This window comes from Ammospiza caudacuta, chromosome Z (assembly GCF_027887145.1).
Source record: "Ammospiza caudacuta isolate bAmmCau1 chromosome Z, bAmmCau1.pri, whole genome shotgun sequence".
NCBI classification, from domain to species: Eukaryota; Metazoa; Chordata; class Aves; order Passeriformes; family Passerellidae; genus Ammospiza; species Ammospiza caudacuta.
The window spans coordinates 85,074,641-85,092,581 of NC_080632.1; the positions used below are offsets into that span (position 1 = coordinate 85,074,641).

Below are 17,941 nucleotides of genomic sequence, written 5' to 3' on the forward strand. Positions count from 1 at the left end.
CTTGTCAGGAAAAGAGAAGAGTGATGGAGCTGGAAGGGCAAAATGTGGTCAATATTCACTTATCTGTGTTTTTAGCCCCTATCAAATGTTTAGGCAAGCAGGCAACAGTATACAATAGTATAAAATTGCCTCAGAGCTTTTTGCTTTGGCATTTTTCAAACATTGCTCTGAAAAGCATTTTTACCACTCTGCTTCTCCAACCGCATCCAAGTGGGCTACTGACATGATGGAAATCCTTGCTGTGGCAACACGCTACTGGAATTTCTGAAGGGGCTTGTTCCTTTTTTAAAACTATTATTTCTAAACACCCAGGAGAGTTTATTTTAAAGGAAACCTTAACTTTAAAGAGGACTCCAAGCAAAAAGACATTTTCCAAAAACTGGTAGAGCTGAAAGCAGGACTTCAGAAGTCTAAACTAGTCTGTGTTCTAACTCTGCTTCAGCTCCTGAAACTCAGAGCTTTGTGATAAATGTTCCAATACACAAAATTTGTGTTGTTGTTGTTTTTTTTTCTTAATAGCTAAAAAAATGTTTCAAAACAATTTCCATCCCTGTGTTGCACAAAGGAGTTTAAAGTCTGACTACTCCTTTCTTAAATCTCTCTCTTCTGAGATGAAGTCACTACTGCAAAATCACAAAGGCCACGAAGTCAAAAAGGCCAACCACAGAGAAATCTCTTACCCAACTGTGAACATCCTCCAAAATCAGGTCAACAAATTCAGCTTATGGTATAGGGCAATGTGGGTCAATCTGGAGAGGCAGGCAGAGGCCCAGGGCAGGGCTGGAGACAGGACCAGGCTGGTTTAGATGAGAAGCAGGAGAAAGAATTAAGAAAGAGCAGGTGGATTGAACTTACTTTCACATTTATACTGCTGGATTTGATGCTCTGTGCAACCACCCCAGTGCAGCAGCTCCAAAACTGTTCCCCAAACAATCCTGCTCCAGGTAACAACGACCAAACTGCTACTGAAATACCATCAAGCTTGCAAACTCAACCCCAGGCTGGGAATCATTATTTTAAAGTTCACCTCTTCATAAGATCTGCACTGGGAGAGCAAAGCAGAATTTTAAATGACTTGGCCAGAACGGTAAGGGGGAAAGAAAAAATAAATGGGAGGATATATTTGAACCTGATCTTTTAAATCCCTGCTTAAAATTCCAGCAATGACAAAATCAGATTTAATAAAACATAAAGAGATGCAAAGAGAAAAGGGAAGTTACAGCAGACAGTGTAGTCACAGACCTGTAAGCTCAGTTTCATAGGTGTCACAGAGGAAAGATACCCCAGAGATATCAGTTGGACAAACTGAATTGGATTTCTGAGCCCTTATGATTTACAGACATATAGTAATGAGAACTCACTTCTCCTTGTGCATGGGATTTAGGCTTGGCTTTCTGAATTTTTTCTCTAAAAAATTACTTCTTTAACTCAAGTAGTTTGGGTCCAAATAGAAGCATCCGACCTTGTGTCCCAAAACCAACTGGTTCCCCTGGTATTCATGGGAGAATCACTCAAACCAGTATAAACTGGAGGCACAAAACACAGCAGTGCACCCACCAGGATGCTTCTGGTATTGAACTCATCTGGGAAATGCAGGGAATGCCAAAGCCCTTCCAGTAAAACTAGAAGGAATAAAAAGTCAATCTGTGGGGCACCACTTGGAAAATAAGGCCCCAAGCTCTGGAGTTCATGTGTGCACAGAGAAGTGCAACACAGGTTCAGGCTCCAGCCACTGCCAGAAGATTGGTCTGCAGGGGCACATCCAGCAATGATGTGGTGTCTGATGTGGATCCCTCTACCAAGGTGAAAACATCACAGTGTCTGTCACCAACTGCTTGAATTTCCGTTTTTATTTTGCAGGGTCTTTGCAGACAGAGCATGTTATAAATACAACATTTGTAAAAACTCAACAGCTGAAACAATTCCTCATTTCGAAAGTGCATGTCAAACACGTACTTGTGACCTCTTCACATTTATATGCAACTGATCAATAACATTTAACCTAATAAACCCAGTGCTTTTTAAGTCTTTGGGGGGAAAAGCAGCAGAATGTATTCCTCCAGACATGAATTTTCCAAAAGAGTCTGTTAAAAACCATGCTGCATTGGTATCTGGTTACTATACAGAGGGATGTACATAAATATATTTATTTATAGGCTCGCAGATAGAGCAAAGAACTCTAAGACCACATTGAAATGATGGTGATCTAATGACCCAGCTGGCTTAATTAGCAGAATCTGCCGAGAAGGAAAAGGTGATCTGTCCTCTAGCACCAGAACCATGGTTTAAGAGCAACAGCTCAAAGCATCAATGACCAGTAGGTAGCACATTTCTATCCCCTATTGACCAGAACTCATGTTTTAACGTGCAACCATGTCAAAAACACAAAGGCACAATTAATGGAGGAAGAGAAAAAGTGATCAGTTCCTTCACAGAGCCGTAGGGACTGGGACTGCAGGACCTTGGGCCAGCTCAAACACACCAGTGATTAAAGGGACATCAAAACAAGCACCAGGAAAAATTCGCCTTCTGCTTTTCCTGAACAAAACTGCATCTTATGATCAGACAAGGCAACAAAACCAGTGATCATTCAGCTGAAACAACAGATTTACAGGCTCATGGTTCATGCTTTGGCAACGGAATTTTAACAAGTGATCACCAAATTTAATACAACAAAAATACCTCTTCACAGTGTCATCTAAAATCCTGTTATGTCATGTCCAGCCAGGCAGAAGAAAATAAGCTTATGTGGTGGTGGTGGTTAAACATTTCCTAAACAATCAGACTAAGGAATTAAGGAATCCTCTTTAACATGATCCTAACTGACTGCTCCCCTCTCAGACACTGGAGATCCAGAAAATATGTCTCTGGATTTAAATCCCCTTGAACTTGGCTAGAAGTTACTTGTATTTAATCAAGCAATATAGATGTAGACACACTATGTTTAGAAAACAGGAAAAAACAATGTTCTTAGTTCCCATTTGTGCTGATATTTACAGAAGTGGGTAAAGATTGTAGGCATGCCTCTAAACTATGGATTTCTGTGGGATAGCAAAAAAGTCAAGATTTAAAATACCATCCTTTCAAATACAGGGATTTCACAAAAATTGCTAGACACACACTCATCAGGTAAGACTCAGAGGGATCCTGGTTAAGAAAGTCAAACCTCTTGTACACACAATCCTCCACTCATTTTTGAACTGGCCTGAATGATGACACACTGGAAAATAAAAAAAGGCATCAAGCAAAAACTTCAGACACTGCAGTGAGCTGTGCTGACTAGTGATTTGTACACCTATCCCCAGGCACCCTTCTCTCCAAAGGGCACCACACGCAGAAGATATTCAAGTGCTTTCAGTCAAAAAAAAAAAAAAAAAAAAACCCAAATTGCAAACCATTAAGCAATTCCACAGGCCTAAAACTCAAATGGAAAGCAAGAAAATCTTGAAGTGGAGAAAACTGACACTGTGTAGTTGTTCTTATTCACGGGTCTGACTTAATTAAAGTGGAACTCTGAAGGTAAAAATCATTTGTGCAATAAGGACACTGTTTGTAAACCAGAGCCACTGCCTACCCGGCGCCACTACCGAATGCTGTCTAAAAAATGCACTTCTGGGTACAGCGTGTTCACCAGCAGGGACAGGAGGTTATTGCCATCCTGAAGGCAGTGCTCAGGGTGCTTGATGAACACACAGGCCTGGGAGAGCTGCTCCTGGTAATCCATGTATTGTTTGTTGGATGACATGGCTTCGAGAGCACTCAGTGCCTATGGGGAAAAGGGAAAATTCTGTTAGTTTTGTGTATTTTGGTCCATAACACAACACCATCTGCACAATTCCCCTGAAGGATCCTCACCTACTGCAGAACACAGAGTACTCAGAACAAAACAGTTGCAAACTGTCATCTCCTAATAGTGTTTCAAGTCAACTTGTATTTTTCAAGCTGTTCTCTCCCCAAGTTCAACACAAAAACTGTCCTATTATTGCTTCCTAATTTTCTGTAAACCAAATATTGTCAAATATCTACTTCATGAACTCAAGACACGGTTTCACAGAAATTATGTCAAACTACAGGCTGCAACACACTTAAATCTTTACTTTATGTTGTTCTTATGAATATATTGACTTTAATGGAAGTATTGTTTTGCTCCTATTAATAGTATTAAAGTTAAATATTAACTGTCAAGTTAAAAATCATATGTTGGCAGGACTAGCAAGGGCAAATGTAGAAAATATTTCTGAACAAGTTTTGTTCTTTTCTTAGAGAAACAAGCTGTACCAAGCTACTTTACTTTGGTTTCTAACCAACTCCTCCTTCCTCTTCTCAAGAACTTACTGAAAGAACACCATGGTCACTGCACATGTTAAAGGGGGAATGTTTATTTGTCACAGGCCTTTTAAGCCCTGACCTCACATAAACAAATGTCAGCATGAGTGTAGCCCTGCTTTATCACTGAAAAGCAGTGCAAATCACAGCAGCACTGTTTTTTCCTGTTTGTTTTAAATTCCCTCTACCTGCTACTCTCCCAACTTTCTCAGTCCGGCTTTACAGACATAAGTTCATCTGCCCCTTTTAAATGTGTAAGATTCAAAAACTAATTTTTGAAAAAGAATTAATTCTTCATATTAACACAGAACACTGTATAAAGATCACCTTTAGGACAGAGTTAAACACACAGTCCCGCTGCCAAAGTTTAGCAACAAAGTGAGAGCAGGATTTACCTTGAAGAAATACTTGCGACTCTCGTGTAAGAGTCACAAATACTTGTGACTCGTACAAAGCTCCCCCCAAAAGCTAAAGGAGCAGGCAGAGAGGGCATATCAAGCAGGCAGAGATGGGCACACCTCACCTGCTGAGCCTTCTGAGAGAGCCTGGGCTCCGAGCCGGCCTTGAGGCGCACCTGGCTCTCGGCAGGGATCTGCACCAGCAGGAAGGCGGACAAACTGCGCGCAACCACGCGGAACCTGCACGGGGACACCGAGGGACAGCGTGACACCACATCTGCAACTCTCAACAGCAGAAAAATTGTAAAAGCTACCAACGAGGCATCTCTTGCATGAGGAACAAAGTTAAGGCTTGAGAGGATCTATTCCAATGCATCAGAAACCACTTCAGTATCACAGAACCCCAGAATGGTTTGGGTTGGGGGGGACCTTAAAGCACATCTTGTTCCACCCCCTGCCATGGCAGGGACACCTTCCACAAGACCAGGCTGCTCCAAGCCCCATCCAGCCTGGCCTGGGACACTTCCAGGGGTGGAAGGGGATCCTAGGAATTCTCTGGGTATACATACAATAGGACCCAACACATACTAGAAGATAATGTAATACCCTTATAGGAAATCCTGCATCTGTTTCAAGCCTAGCTGAAATACTCCTCAGGTGACAGAATGTAAAACATTACTATTACCCAAATCAAGGGATGAGTTGAATGACACCAAGAATTCAGGGCAATTTGAACAGCAATGCATCCCAGAAGGTCTTTAAAAACATGAAGTTATATTTGGGGTTGAATTGCTGTTCCACAAGCATTTATGAGGTTTCTCCTCAGTATTCTTTCCAGAGTGAACTTGATTTTGACTGCTAACAATCAAACTTGTTGTCTCTGTTTAGAAGGTAGAGTGAATCACAATGGTCCTTTGTGCATCACTTAACATTTCCAATACCTCAAAGTTAGGACAGAAATTCCAATGTGTCTGTTTTTATACAAAATTTTGGGAAGTGAAATAGTTTTCTATAGACCAGGTGGAAGTACCTTCCTCTAACCAGCACTCTGCCTACAAACTTTGCTTGAGGGGGGACATTAAGCCAGATTTAGAACTGCATTTTCTTTCCTTTTCCACCACAACCTTTGCAGAGGTTCATACTTGTTTCTTAAGCTGATTAACACGCTCACTGCGCTGTTTCTGTGACAGGCCCAAAGAACATTATAGATCTGGGGGCAATGTGGATTCTGATCCCCTTTTAACACTGCGCTGGACCCAGACTGGGCATGCTGCACCCAGGTTTTTAAACACCATGACTCAAACCGATGAATTCCCCAGAGCTCCAGCCCTCACCTGGGTGACAGAGGAGACCTCCTGCCCAGCCCAATAGCACCAAGTATTCCAGAAGTGAGTCTCTCTTCAGCCAGCTGGCTCTGCCGGGCCTGGATGGACAGCAGGGTCCGGATGACAGATTCAATCAGCACGGGGTCATCCTGCTCCAGCTGCACCAAGGATAGCTGCATGGCTTTGTGCCACCACAGAAACAGCTTTGCCTCTTCCTTTGCTGAGCTTTAGGTAAAATTTAAGGAAAAACGTAAGAGAAAATAAAAATTTAAGAGTCAGAGCATAGGTTAAGAAGTTTATTTCCCTCCCCATTAGGTCTGTGAAGCTTGTTAATTAATAGCAGCTAATTTTATCACATGAGGATAGCATAACTATACTACCCCACCAGTTTTTATACTGCTACTGTTATGGATTTGATCTACCAGCTAGCAGGTTTCAAGGGCCTGTAACTGGACAAAGAACAGTGCTTCCTTTTAAGCTTTACAACTGGAAATAAATGATACTGCAGTCATAAGTGGATTTAAACTTGCCTAAGACTTGGCACAAAAGGAATGAAGCTGTATCTCTACTCATTTGTTCTTTCCTTTACTTACCAATAAAACACTTTAGGAAGCACTGGATGTTGTTACCACAACAACTTAAGATGTTTAATATGATCCTTGAGTAAAGGAAACACTGAAGCTTTTTGTTGAGTAAAGCCCAAAGTGAAGTTCCCCCTACGCTATTTTTAATCTTTCCCCAAACAGTTGGCAGTTTAAGTTAACAAGCTCAGATTTTCCACATAAAGCACCATCACGAGTTTCCTGCATCAGACTGTCCTCACATTCCTCCTCCCAGTCGTTTCCCATCACAGGCAATCTCACGTTTTATGCTCAGAGCAAGGTTTAATCTGCTTTATGTGGTGGCTTTGCTGTCTCCTTCATATCCTGGCAATGAAATTACTACAGCACCCACCACAGTGAAAGTATTTTTTGAATTTGAAGAGAACAGTGGGAACATACATTTTTCCAAATTGTTCTTTTACAGAAAATATGAACATTATCAACATTAACATGGACAAATAATAATCAGGTTTACTAAATCTTGGCAATACCGGGAACAATTCTAACTACCATTGCTACATGCATTAAATATTTTTATTTTAACCCCAAAGCCATGCATCCTTTCCCCTCAGAACTCAATAACAATAACAATCTAAATAACAGTTATCTAGGATGTTTTACAGCAGCAAAGGCTGCTAACCCTGGGCATCCCATCAGATGCACTGGCTCCAGGTTTGGTTCAGAGCTGCTGCACAGTCTCCATCCCAGCAGCTTTCAACACCAGGTCTCTCAGAGTGCCAGACTGAATATCCAGCACATAACCCATCCCACCTTGTGGACACACTGGGAAGTGTAACCCACAATCATTCAGGGTTTGTTTTGAGTCATTTTAACAAAACACAAATCCAGGCTGCCATTGAAACCAAGCTTGTCTGACTGAAAAATGACTGAAACTCACTAATTTTCTAGCAGATTAAATTCCTTCTTCCATTTAACCACCACAACTACCTTCAGTTGGCACTGCAGATGGACAGACGCTGTATTAGGAGATATAGCAGGACAGGCAATTTCATTCAGCACTCTGGATGAAATTGCCTGTCCTGCTGTATCTTCTAATTATTTAACCAGGGCTAGCTAACTGTACCAGCTATACTATCTAATTATACCAGCTATATAACCTAATAAACCCTAAATGAACTTTAATCTAAATAACAATAGTAATAATCCAGAAGTCCAGGCCCATTCAGAAGCTCCAAGTTTCACACCTGGGGTACACCTGCTCCAGCCATTTGCTGATGGTCAGCAGGATCTTCATTTCATTGGTAAGGGTTTGGTCAGTGTTCAGGCATTGCAGCAGGTACACATAGAGGGTCAGGTAACTCCCTAAGGACAGGCACTCCTGCAGGAATTCTTCCATGGTTAGCTCAGGAACTTGGAGGGAAGCAAGTATTGGGCCCCAGCCCAACTCCTGGTGGTGAGGGGAATCTTTGAAGAAAGAAGAAGGAAAGAACAGAAAGCATGTGAGAAAGCAGCACTTGATAAAACCTAAAAAACCAGAACTCCTAGTTAAGAGAATCTGGGCTGGTTAAGCTGTTTTTCAGGTAATCAGCATGCCATGCAACTCTGATGGAGAGAACAGAAAATTCCACTGTCACAGGGCACCTCCTTGAGGTCAAGGTGAGATATTTTCCCAGCATTCAGCCAGGACTAAAATTTGAACATTCTAGCAATGGAATTAGAAGTATTTCCCTCGGGTGTACTGAAATCTTCCACACACTGAAAGAAATAAAAATGTAGTTCTACAAGGATTATGTAAACAGAAAGAAAAAGAAAAGAAAAAAAAATCATGCACACTTTGAGAGTTTTACCAGACCAGAGTGGTTTTGTTAAATTAGCTTACAGAACACTAGAGAAGGGGGAAAATGTCTTCGGTTCTCCTGGGGTGATTTTTTTTTATAAAACCACTTTATCTGGAAAAATGGCAACACTACACAGAGCAAATCAGTTTTCACAGAGATGGGTATGGATATTAATAACACACACAATTAGGGCAGCTGTAAGACCCAAACTACAGTCACAGAATCCCAGAATGGTCTGGGTTGGAAGGGACATAGGAGACCATCTTATACCACCCCCTGCCATGGGCAGGGACACTTTCCACTATCCCAGGTTGGTACAAGACCTATCCAACCTGGCCTTGGGCATGTCCAGGAATGGAGAAGCCACAGCTGCTCTGGGACACCTGTTCCAGAGCCTCCCCACCCTGAAAGGGAAGAATTTCTCTCTGATACCCCATCTACCCTTGTGACAGTGTGAAGCATTTCCCCACAGCAGAGAAGCTGGAACAAGGTGATCTTTAATGACCCTTCCAAGCCAAACCAGTCCATAATTCCAGACAATTTGTACTCAGTGGCATCCCATGTCAGATTAACGCTTTTCTGACCCAGAGATGGGGCAACTGAGAGGCATTTTAAAAACTTTTATTCTATTTTCAGTCTCATGAGAAGGGTGAGACAATACAGATATTATAATTCATGCCATCACCATCAGAAGCCAACTATTTCCTAATTACAATACACTAATAAGTGTTTCTTGGTCTATCAGCTTATGCCATATCATGCTGTAAATGCCTTAAAGCCAATCACCTAAAACTACCCTTTGTGGGTCCTAGTACAATGCATCTTTCATAGTTCTATTTCTCCAAAGTAGCCAGTCTTATTTGCAAGGCTAATCCTTTGAAACTTTTTCTGGTTCTGTTTCTCTCTTAACAATGTCTGTCCTATTCCATGGCATTTCTAAGTCAGCATTTCTTATCTCAAGGTTTGCATACAGATGCACACTGTGTGGGCCATCTATGGTACATCAGTTCAACACTGTCAAGTTTTCCTCGTTTTACAATTTGGAACCATTTCTGAGTCACAGAATCATAGAATATTAAGGGTTGGAAGGGACCTTAAATGCCATCTAGGCTCCAACCCCCATGCCATAGGCAGGGATACTTCCACTAAATCAGGTTGCTCAAGGCCTTACCCAATGTGGCCTGGAGCACTGCCAGGGCTGAGGCACCCCCAACTTCTCTGGGCAACCTGTGCCAGTGTATCACTGTGACGGTGTTCACAGGGGTCTCAGGTTGAGGGAAGAGACGAGGATCTGACTCCATGTTTCAGAAGCCTTGATTTATTATTTTATTATATATATTACATTAAAACTATACTAAAAGAATAGAAGAAAAGATTTCCTCAGAAGGCCAGCAAAGAATAGAACAATAAGGAATGATAACAAAGGTTTGTGGCTTGGCTCTCTGTCTGAGCCAGCTGGGCTGTGATTGGCCATTAATTAGAAACAACCAACGTGGGCCAATCACAGATGCACCTGTTGCATTCCACAGCAAAATCCTAAAGGAAAAATCCTAAGGAAAGATTTTTCATAAAAGATATCTGCGACACATCACCACCCTCACAGCAAGAAGCCAGGCCCTGAGAACTCTCCACAACTCCATTTCCCACAGTCCCAGAGACAGGCCCGTACCGTGGCTGAAGTAGGAGGTGATGCAGGCCTCGGTGGTCTCGGCCATGTGGCGCACGGAGGCCAGGCTGTGGCAGGCAGCTGTGAGGAGGGGCATGGCCAGCAGCCCCTGCACCCTGCCCTCGATCCAGCAGCGCAGGCTGCCCCGCAGTGACTCGGCCGTGGTGATGCTCGAGTTGTTGAGCATCATCAGCGTCTCCGTGAACAGGCTGCTGAGGGCCAGGTGGCGCGTCTGCAGGTCCATGTCTGCCAGGAGAAACCACAGAATCCCCTCAGGGACACACACTGGAACCCAGATTACCACTGGGAAAAGCCTCCTCCTCGTTACACACCCATGGGCAGGAAGAGACACAACCCCTCATTTACTCCATTTCTGTGGAGTACAGTGAGACACGATTTCACCTGAACTCACAGACTGACAGAGGAACCTCAAGATGGTACTAGTACTAAAAATGAGACCTAGAGGATCTCACCACACAATCCTGGATGTCTGGACGTGTTATTCCCACTACAGTACACCAGTATACCTCTTCTACTTCAACACTGTCAAGTTTTCCTGATTTTACAATTTGGAACCATTTCTGAGTCACAGAATCGTAGAATATTAAGGGTTGGAAGGGACCTTAAATGCCGTCTAGATTCCAACCCCTCTGCCACAGCCAGGGACACTCCCACTAGATCAGGTTGCTCAAGGCCTTACCCAATGTAAGTGCCTGAAGCACTGCCAGGGTTGGGGCACCCCCAACTTCCCTGGGCAACCTGTGCCAGTGTATCATCACCCTCACAGTAAGAATTTCTTCCTAATACCTAACATAATCTTCCCAATTTCAGTTTTTACCCATTGCTCCTAATCCCTCTGGACTAGGAGAATGGATTCATGCCCTTTTTCCCTTTAAAAGACAGGTAAATGACAAGTAAAGTAAAAATTAGAAAAAAACCCAAACCACCAGATGACAAAGAAATTAATCACCCAAGCTCCTCTATGTCAGCCAGTTTTACTCACAAACTTAACCCATTTTTAATGTTGGTTCTGTCACTCTTGACATCTCTGTAGGGCAAGATTCATATTTTTGCTTTGTGCTAATATACCACCTATGTACACATCCCCAAAACGCCATGCCCTGCTGCCCATAAGGGAGACTTGACAGTAATGCAAATAATTAAACCATCAAACAAGTTCATCAATCCACTCCATGGAATAAAGGATTTTGACAGCTTTGAAGCAATTTGCCATTTCCCCAACACAAACCTGGGGGATTAAAGATGACTACATCATCTAGCAACTTGGCCATTTCTTGCTCCAAAACTGCAAGGGTTATCTTTCCACTTTGTTCTAAGGTGCTGAGGAACTGAACCACCTGACGAATGTACACTCGGCACTTTAGAGTTGCATCCTGTCAAACAAAATTAAAAACAATTTGGGACAAAAAGATTTAAAACAAAAATGACAGCTAGAACTCTTTCCATATTCTATAATATACACAAACATAACTTCACAAAAGCCAAGAACAGCAAGGAGATGCTTCAAAAGTAGGTCAACTCACAAGGTGGATGTGACTATCTGAAGATGCCCCAAAGCCAGCTGAGATTTTCAGGAGCTTCACAATCAGTTCAGCTCCAGCATCCTTAGCAAGGATAACAGAGGGAGGGTAGTGACTGTTGCAGTAGCTGATGATGCTTTCATAGGATGAAATGCCCACAAGCTGCCAAGGAAGGGAGCTGGTCTGTCCAAGAAGCTTTATGAGTGGAGATTCCTGCAGATTTAAAGACATCAGTTTAAGCTGCACCTTCTTTGCAGCTTTCAATTCATACTCACAGTACTCAATATTGGAAGGAAGCTCTAGCTTCAGAGAATTTGAAGGAGATGGAGCTGAAAACCCACAGAAATAGATGAACTTAGGGAGTGTGTCTGAAAAGCAATTCCTTATTCAAGCAGTAAGCTAACACATGTACTTCATCTCCAGCACTTGCAGAACTGCATTCAGTCTGTTGCAGCAGCTCTAAAAAAAGTCTGTGAAAAATGTTAAGATTTGACATGTAAACATGTAAAGACAGCTGGAAATATATGGAGACCCTTCAAGTTAAAGTCACTTCAGTACATGCTTTAAAGAGGCATTAAAATATTATTTTTGAAAATACATCAATGCAAGTTCACAGGAGAAACTGTGTCCCTCATTTTCCATTTAGCGAGTCATCCATCAACCTGGGGACTCCTCATATTGTTATTCTCATAAATACCACCCTGAGCAGCCCCACAGCTCACACAGGTAGTGCCAGTCAGCAGATGTAAAAGCCTCTCTGTCTATGAGCAGCTCCCATCTGTTCTCAAACATCTGCAGTGATAAAGAGCCCCCTGGACACAGAGAAACACCAACTGATATGGAGTTTTGTTAGAAGTTTAGACTGAATATCAGGGAAAGGCTCTTCCCCAGAGGGTGCTGGCACTGCCCAGGCTCCCCAGGGAATGGGCACATTCCAAGGCTGCCAGAGCTCCAGGAGTGCTTGGACAGCGCTGCCAGGGATGCACAGGGTGGGATTGTTGGGGGTCTGTGCAGGGCCAGGGGTTGGACTGGATGATTACTTCCAACTAAGGATATTCTATATCCTATTCCATGTTTCTACAGGTTTTAGAATGAACAAATGCTGGAATTGTGGGGACAATCCAGAACCAACCCAAATTACACTACTTCTACAGGAATGTGACACTGGTACAACAAGTACTCCTCAGGTTGCCCATGCCCTGGAACACAGGGTTGAGAAAGTCTGAGATTTAGATCAAGGTGTCACAGGAGTGCTCTGGGAGGCAAAAATCCTCCTAACAGTGGGTCAGTTTAACACACTGCTGGAGGGAAGGAGGGAATTCCTGAGGCTGACTCACACCATGTGCAAACAGCTGTCTTCTGAAGCTTGAGAAGCTCCTGATAAGGCAACACATTCAGGTCAAAGCACATCATGCTGGTAATTTTCCTAAACTGAAATACAAGGATGGTCAAAGGCAGCCAGTGACATCTTGGTGCAGCATCTTGTAATGCCTTAGAGGAAATGGGGAGCAGAAGATTCTGCAAGTGGAAGAAAGCTGACAAACGTGAAATAGGACTTTTTAAGATGATCAAGACCCTCTGAAGAGTCCTCCAGAAGTAATGAAGTGGATTTAGTCACAAGATCTCGTGTCATTTCTAGTAAAGGATTATTTTCATTTAAGAGATGGGTATGAACCATCACAAAAATTACCTCTTCGCCTATGAGCTGTTCCTCTTTTGCCAGCAGGACCATCATGTACAGCAAGCAGACAATCATGCTGTGTGTCTGAGGGTGAGGGTTGGGATTCCAGGCATCAGAGAGGACACTGACCCAGTTTACTTCACATAAAACATAACCCAAGAACAAGAAACAACTCTTGGGGCTGCCTCTTTCGATCTAGGAAGGAGAAAGGGAAAAAGACAGGTGCATAAAATGATGTAGGACATAAGTACTTTTATGCTTTTCAGTTCGTTAGCCAGCTGTAAATCTACAGCAGGACTTTAGGTCAGCAGAGGAGTAGACAAATGTCTTTTCTCCATCATTTAATTCTCCCTCTTGCAGCTTTACCTTGTCTCAGACAACTTGGAAGTGAGAACAACATGGCAATAGCAAAATATATTAAATCTAACTAAAACCATTAAATACATATGCAATAAATGAGACACTCCAGCAGATCAACAAAGAGGGAGCTGTACAGCGCCCCACAACTTTGTCTAAGACTCAAAAGCACTCCTTCATAAAAATCCATCACAAATTGAGCAGCTGTGAATGCTAAAAACAAACTTTAAAAGCCTGCTTGCTAACAGAACTGTTCTCCAGCTATTTTCAAGGGTAGCATTGAATATTAACTTAATTCAACAGATGCCATAAACTCACTTTAAAGAACTCCTCCATAAGCATCTGGTCTGGATGCATTTCCTTCCATGGAAGCCTTCTGAACTCAGTGTGGAAAGCATAGAGAATAAACTCTGGCATTTTGGGGGCTGTGCAACACTCACAGTAATGCATTAGGTGTAACCAGAGAGCCCCATGGTGGCTTGGAAACAGCTTTTCTAGAATCAAAGAATATGGCTGAATTAACAGCAGAAAAAAATTCAGATAAAACCTGATTGCAGAAGAAAGTCTATTTTTGCAGATTAGAAACTTGTAAGTTACACTAAAATACACCCAAAGAAAAAAATGCACACCAAACTTTAGTATTTTTTTCCTCCAAATCAACAAGTGGGGAGGCTTATGATTTCATCCTCACCTTTGAAGCTCTCATGCAAAAGCTTGATGCAATCTGCAAACAGACTGACGACGGTGGAGGCTACAGGAGTGTCACTCTCCAGCCAAGGGTAGCAGGGCTGGCTACTGAAAAGAAGCACAACACAAATTGCAGTGTTCAGTTACCTGAGCATAAATATTTGCAATTTAGATACTCTAAAGCAGTGAAGGATAGGTATCAGCAGTCCTCCCAATTTCAGCTTTTTGGGACTCTTCTTCCTTAGAAGAGCTGCATAGTTCACTATCTCACTGAAGATCCACCGAGTAAGCATAAATTACTTGTTTGATATTTCATAACAGAGTTTAAATAACAGTTTCTCAATAACATTATTCACCAACTGCTATCAACCTTCTACCTTCAGTGCTGAAGGCTGCACTAACAACTCCAAAAGCTTTAAACTTTGAAAGAAAACAGAAAAAGCTTTAAACTTTGAAAGAAAACAGAATTTAAATGCATAGTAGCATAAATAACTTTTCATGCAAAGACAGAGGTACACAGGGCAATAAATCATCACAGCATTCATTTAGCCTAAATTTCTTTGTACATACCACTGGCATTTGGGGTTGTATTTGTTTGGCTTTTCTGTTTTCTTTTAAAAAGGTATTATAGATATTATGGAAGTTAAAAAACAGGAATCCAAAATTTAAGTTTCAGTGTTTTTTAAACTGAGTGAAACCCTTCAAATAATCAAGTCTTGCTCGTATTATTACAAGATCTTTCTCATATCTAAAATAATATTTCTATCTAAACCTTGGAAAAATTGATGTAGGTCATGAAATAGTTCTGTAATTATTAAGGAAATGACAAAGTGAGAGCTATTTAAATGGAAGGCAAGACAGTCACAAATTATTAAAAACAGGTAATAATGAAAGCCATTCTTACAGGACTAAAGCCTCTACTTTAGCAAAAATTCATTTAATTTTAAAATGCAATATATACCTTGCATCTTCTTTCTCCAGGACCAGTATCCATGGTTTAAAGAGTCCAGCAATGACTGAGTACAAGGACTGCAATGCTATAAGGAAACAAAACAAAGTTGCTTTTTTCCTTCAAATCAAAATCAGTGAACATATTACAATTTTCTAAGTGTGGATAAAATATCCATTTCTCATTCTAACATTCACAGAATTATAGAATAATCAAGACTGGAAATGCCTCTAAGATCATTGAGTCCAACCATTCAATCAGTTATTTCTGGTCAAATAAAAATTTAAATTACAATATGCTTAATAATAGCTTAATTTAACAATAGGGCTGTTTTAACAGCCATCGTAGGCATTTTGCATTGTTAAGATGTTTTATTAATACACTTTTTATAACACACCAGAGATTGTGGGGGCAAAAACGATCCATGCTTTAAACCTGCACAAATTAAAATGTGTTAATTAATATTAAAATTAAAATTAGTTTAAAAAAAAAAGTAAAAGCTGACTCTTTTCAGATTTAAATAATGCACGATGAAATTCAGTAGTGTTGCCCTACAAACCTCTGCTCAGTACAAAAGACTCTATTTTTCTTAAGAAAGTACAATCGCCTCATAAAATAATCTCGAAGGAAGCTCAAATATTGAAAAAGCTTCCTCTCAGATTATAAAGCATTAAGTCCTACATGGCCATGAAGTAGCAGGTACATTTCCCATACGTATTTTAATATTATCATTACTGCACAAATGCAAAGTAAGATTTTGCTGTATATTTAAATGGCCCTTAACAGAGGGAATTGGAGAAATCAGGTGTCTGTTCTTAAGTAATTTGCTTTTAAGACACATTACCTGCTAAAATTCTGCTACTGCCAACAGGCTCTTGGGCTACATTAGCAACTTCAGTGTCAATAAGTCGTTTAATGAGGTACTCCAGGAACGTGTTCACTGCAGCCACATAAGGAGTCCATTTTGAAAACAGGCCAAAAGTCCTGAAGTCCACCGAGGCCAGCCGGAGCTTGCAGAAGGATGTAGAAAGCCATTCTATTGTCTCTCTGACCTGTAAAAAGAAGGAAGCTATGAATCAGCTGCAGAAAGGCTGCACAGCAGTGTTATCTGTCACTGGAGGGCACCTGTATCCCCTGAAAAACCCAAATCAACCCAAGGGGCACCCACCTGTTCTGTGGAGAGCAGAGTTTTTGCAGCATCCCTCACCACAGGACCCTCAGCAGAATCACTTTTCTTGAAACTGCCCTGCTCAGCCACTGCGGAATCACACCCCAAAGCCTGAAGTGATGCCTTCCAACAGTCAGGGCTTAGAAGCTGCTCTGAGGAGCCTTAGGAGAAGGAAGGGAATGCATTTGTGAAAACCAGAAAGATGTTAGTCCCTTTCTCCAAACAAATCAAACAGGGTTGAAATTAGAGCTCCCTGCTTCATGAAAAATTAGGTGAAGTGGGAGTTTGAAAGCCCCAAGTTTAAGGGTGAGAGATCATCTCTAGCTTGCAAATGTAATCAACATAACATTTCCTTTTGGCATCTACATGCTTCTCTTCTTAGACAGCTTCCCACTTTGTATATAACTGGCTGCAAATACCCACTAAGAGACAGCTGCTCCCTCAGCAAGGTATGGTTTGACAAGGAGAAGCACTTTTGTTCTCATTTGAGGGGCACATCAGAATATGTGTGGCATCAAATGTCAACCAGGACATTTTCAGCAGATTTCAGCATCAGTTACACATCTTCACACTTCCACCTCTCCACCTGACATTGAAGGGTAATCAAAAACAAGGGTTCTGCATTACAGACCATGGCATAACCATCATAAATAGGTGCTAATATTGGCCTAATTGGTGCTAAATATGGACTAATAGTCCACTAACAGAAGACTCTCCTCCATCCTTTTCCTGTTACATGGGATGAAAATCCGTTGTCACTGATGTGTATGCCTCGACCCACAGAAGAACTACAATATGTCCTAAAAAACCACATTACATAGCAAGGCACATAAAAACACCCAAGGCAGAAACCTAAGGAAGTGTAAAACATTCTTCAGTTTAACTCTACCGCACAGGGTTCATGTTTTTAAGCCAGAAGGGTTCTGCACAAAGGCTTAGGATGCATCACCTCAGATACTCACTTTGCACGAACAACCTTAAGAAATCACTGTAGTGGTCAGGGAATTGATACTGGAGAAGGTTAGTCCAATGCTTGCAGAAGATATTAAATGGCATCAAAATATCTTCTTCAGGTTCCAGGCCACATGCATTGAGGGCCAGGTGAATGGACTCCAGGAGCTGGGTGCGCTCCGCGAGAGGCGGCTTGGCCACACTCAACCACTGCGTCAGGTCAAACTGCAACAGAGCACAGGGAGCAGCTGTGAGCAGGAGATTCAGCACACACAACACCTTTGGGAGGAGGGAGAAGTCACCAGGGAAATTAAATAATGATATTTCTATGTATATAAGAAAAACATCATGAATTTGCATGTTGTTAGCCCGAACTCCCAACCTCAGTCTCAAAGGCTATGATTTAGCATACTGCAGAAGTGCTCCAAATCTATGGAACAGCCCTTTCCCAAGGGGCTCAGATTCATAAAAGATGTGTCAAGAGTTTCCAC

General features: G+C 41.8%; 1 protein-coding gene across 1 annotated transcript in view; it reads right to left on the reverse strand.

The window, feature by feature from the left end:
- Positions 1–1,849: 1,849 nt before the first annotated feature.
- EPG5 (ectopic P-granules 5 autophagy tethering factor) overlaps positions 1,850–17,941 on the reverse strand; it is a 52,859-nt gene continuing 36,767 nt past the window's right edge. Inside the window, exons 31-44 of the mRNA XM_058824485.1 lie at positions 17,462–17,675; positions 16,500–16,660; positions 16,176–16,383; positions 15,344–15,419; positions 14,387–14,490; positions 14,014–14,189; positions 13,348–13,533; positions 11,661–11,870; positions 11,366–11,510; positions 10,120–10,362; positions 7,857–8,076; positions 6,059–6,274; positions 4,850–4,964; positions 1,850–3,766 (exon numbers count right to left, since the gene is read on the reverse strand). Coding sequence (XP_058680468.1) covers positions 3,584–3,766; positions 4,850–4,964; positions 6,059–6,274; positions 7,857–8,076; positions 10,120–10,362; positions 11,366–11,510; positions 11,661–11,870; positions 13,348–13,533; positions 14,014–14,189; positions 14,387–14,490; positions 15,344–15,419; positions 16,176–16,383; positions 16,500–16,660; positions 17,462–17,675 — 2,457 coding nt within the window. The 3' untranslated portion in view covers positions 1,850–3,583. The remainder of the gene's footprint in view (positions 3,767–4,849; positions 4,965–6,058; positions 6,275–7,856; positions 8,077–10,119; positions 10,363–11,365; positions 11,511–11,660; positions 11,871–13,347; positions 13,534–14,013; positions 14,190–14,386; positions 14,491–15,343; positions 15,420–16,175; positions 16,384–16,499; positions 16,661–17,461; positions 17,676–17,941) is intronic.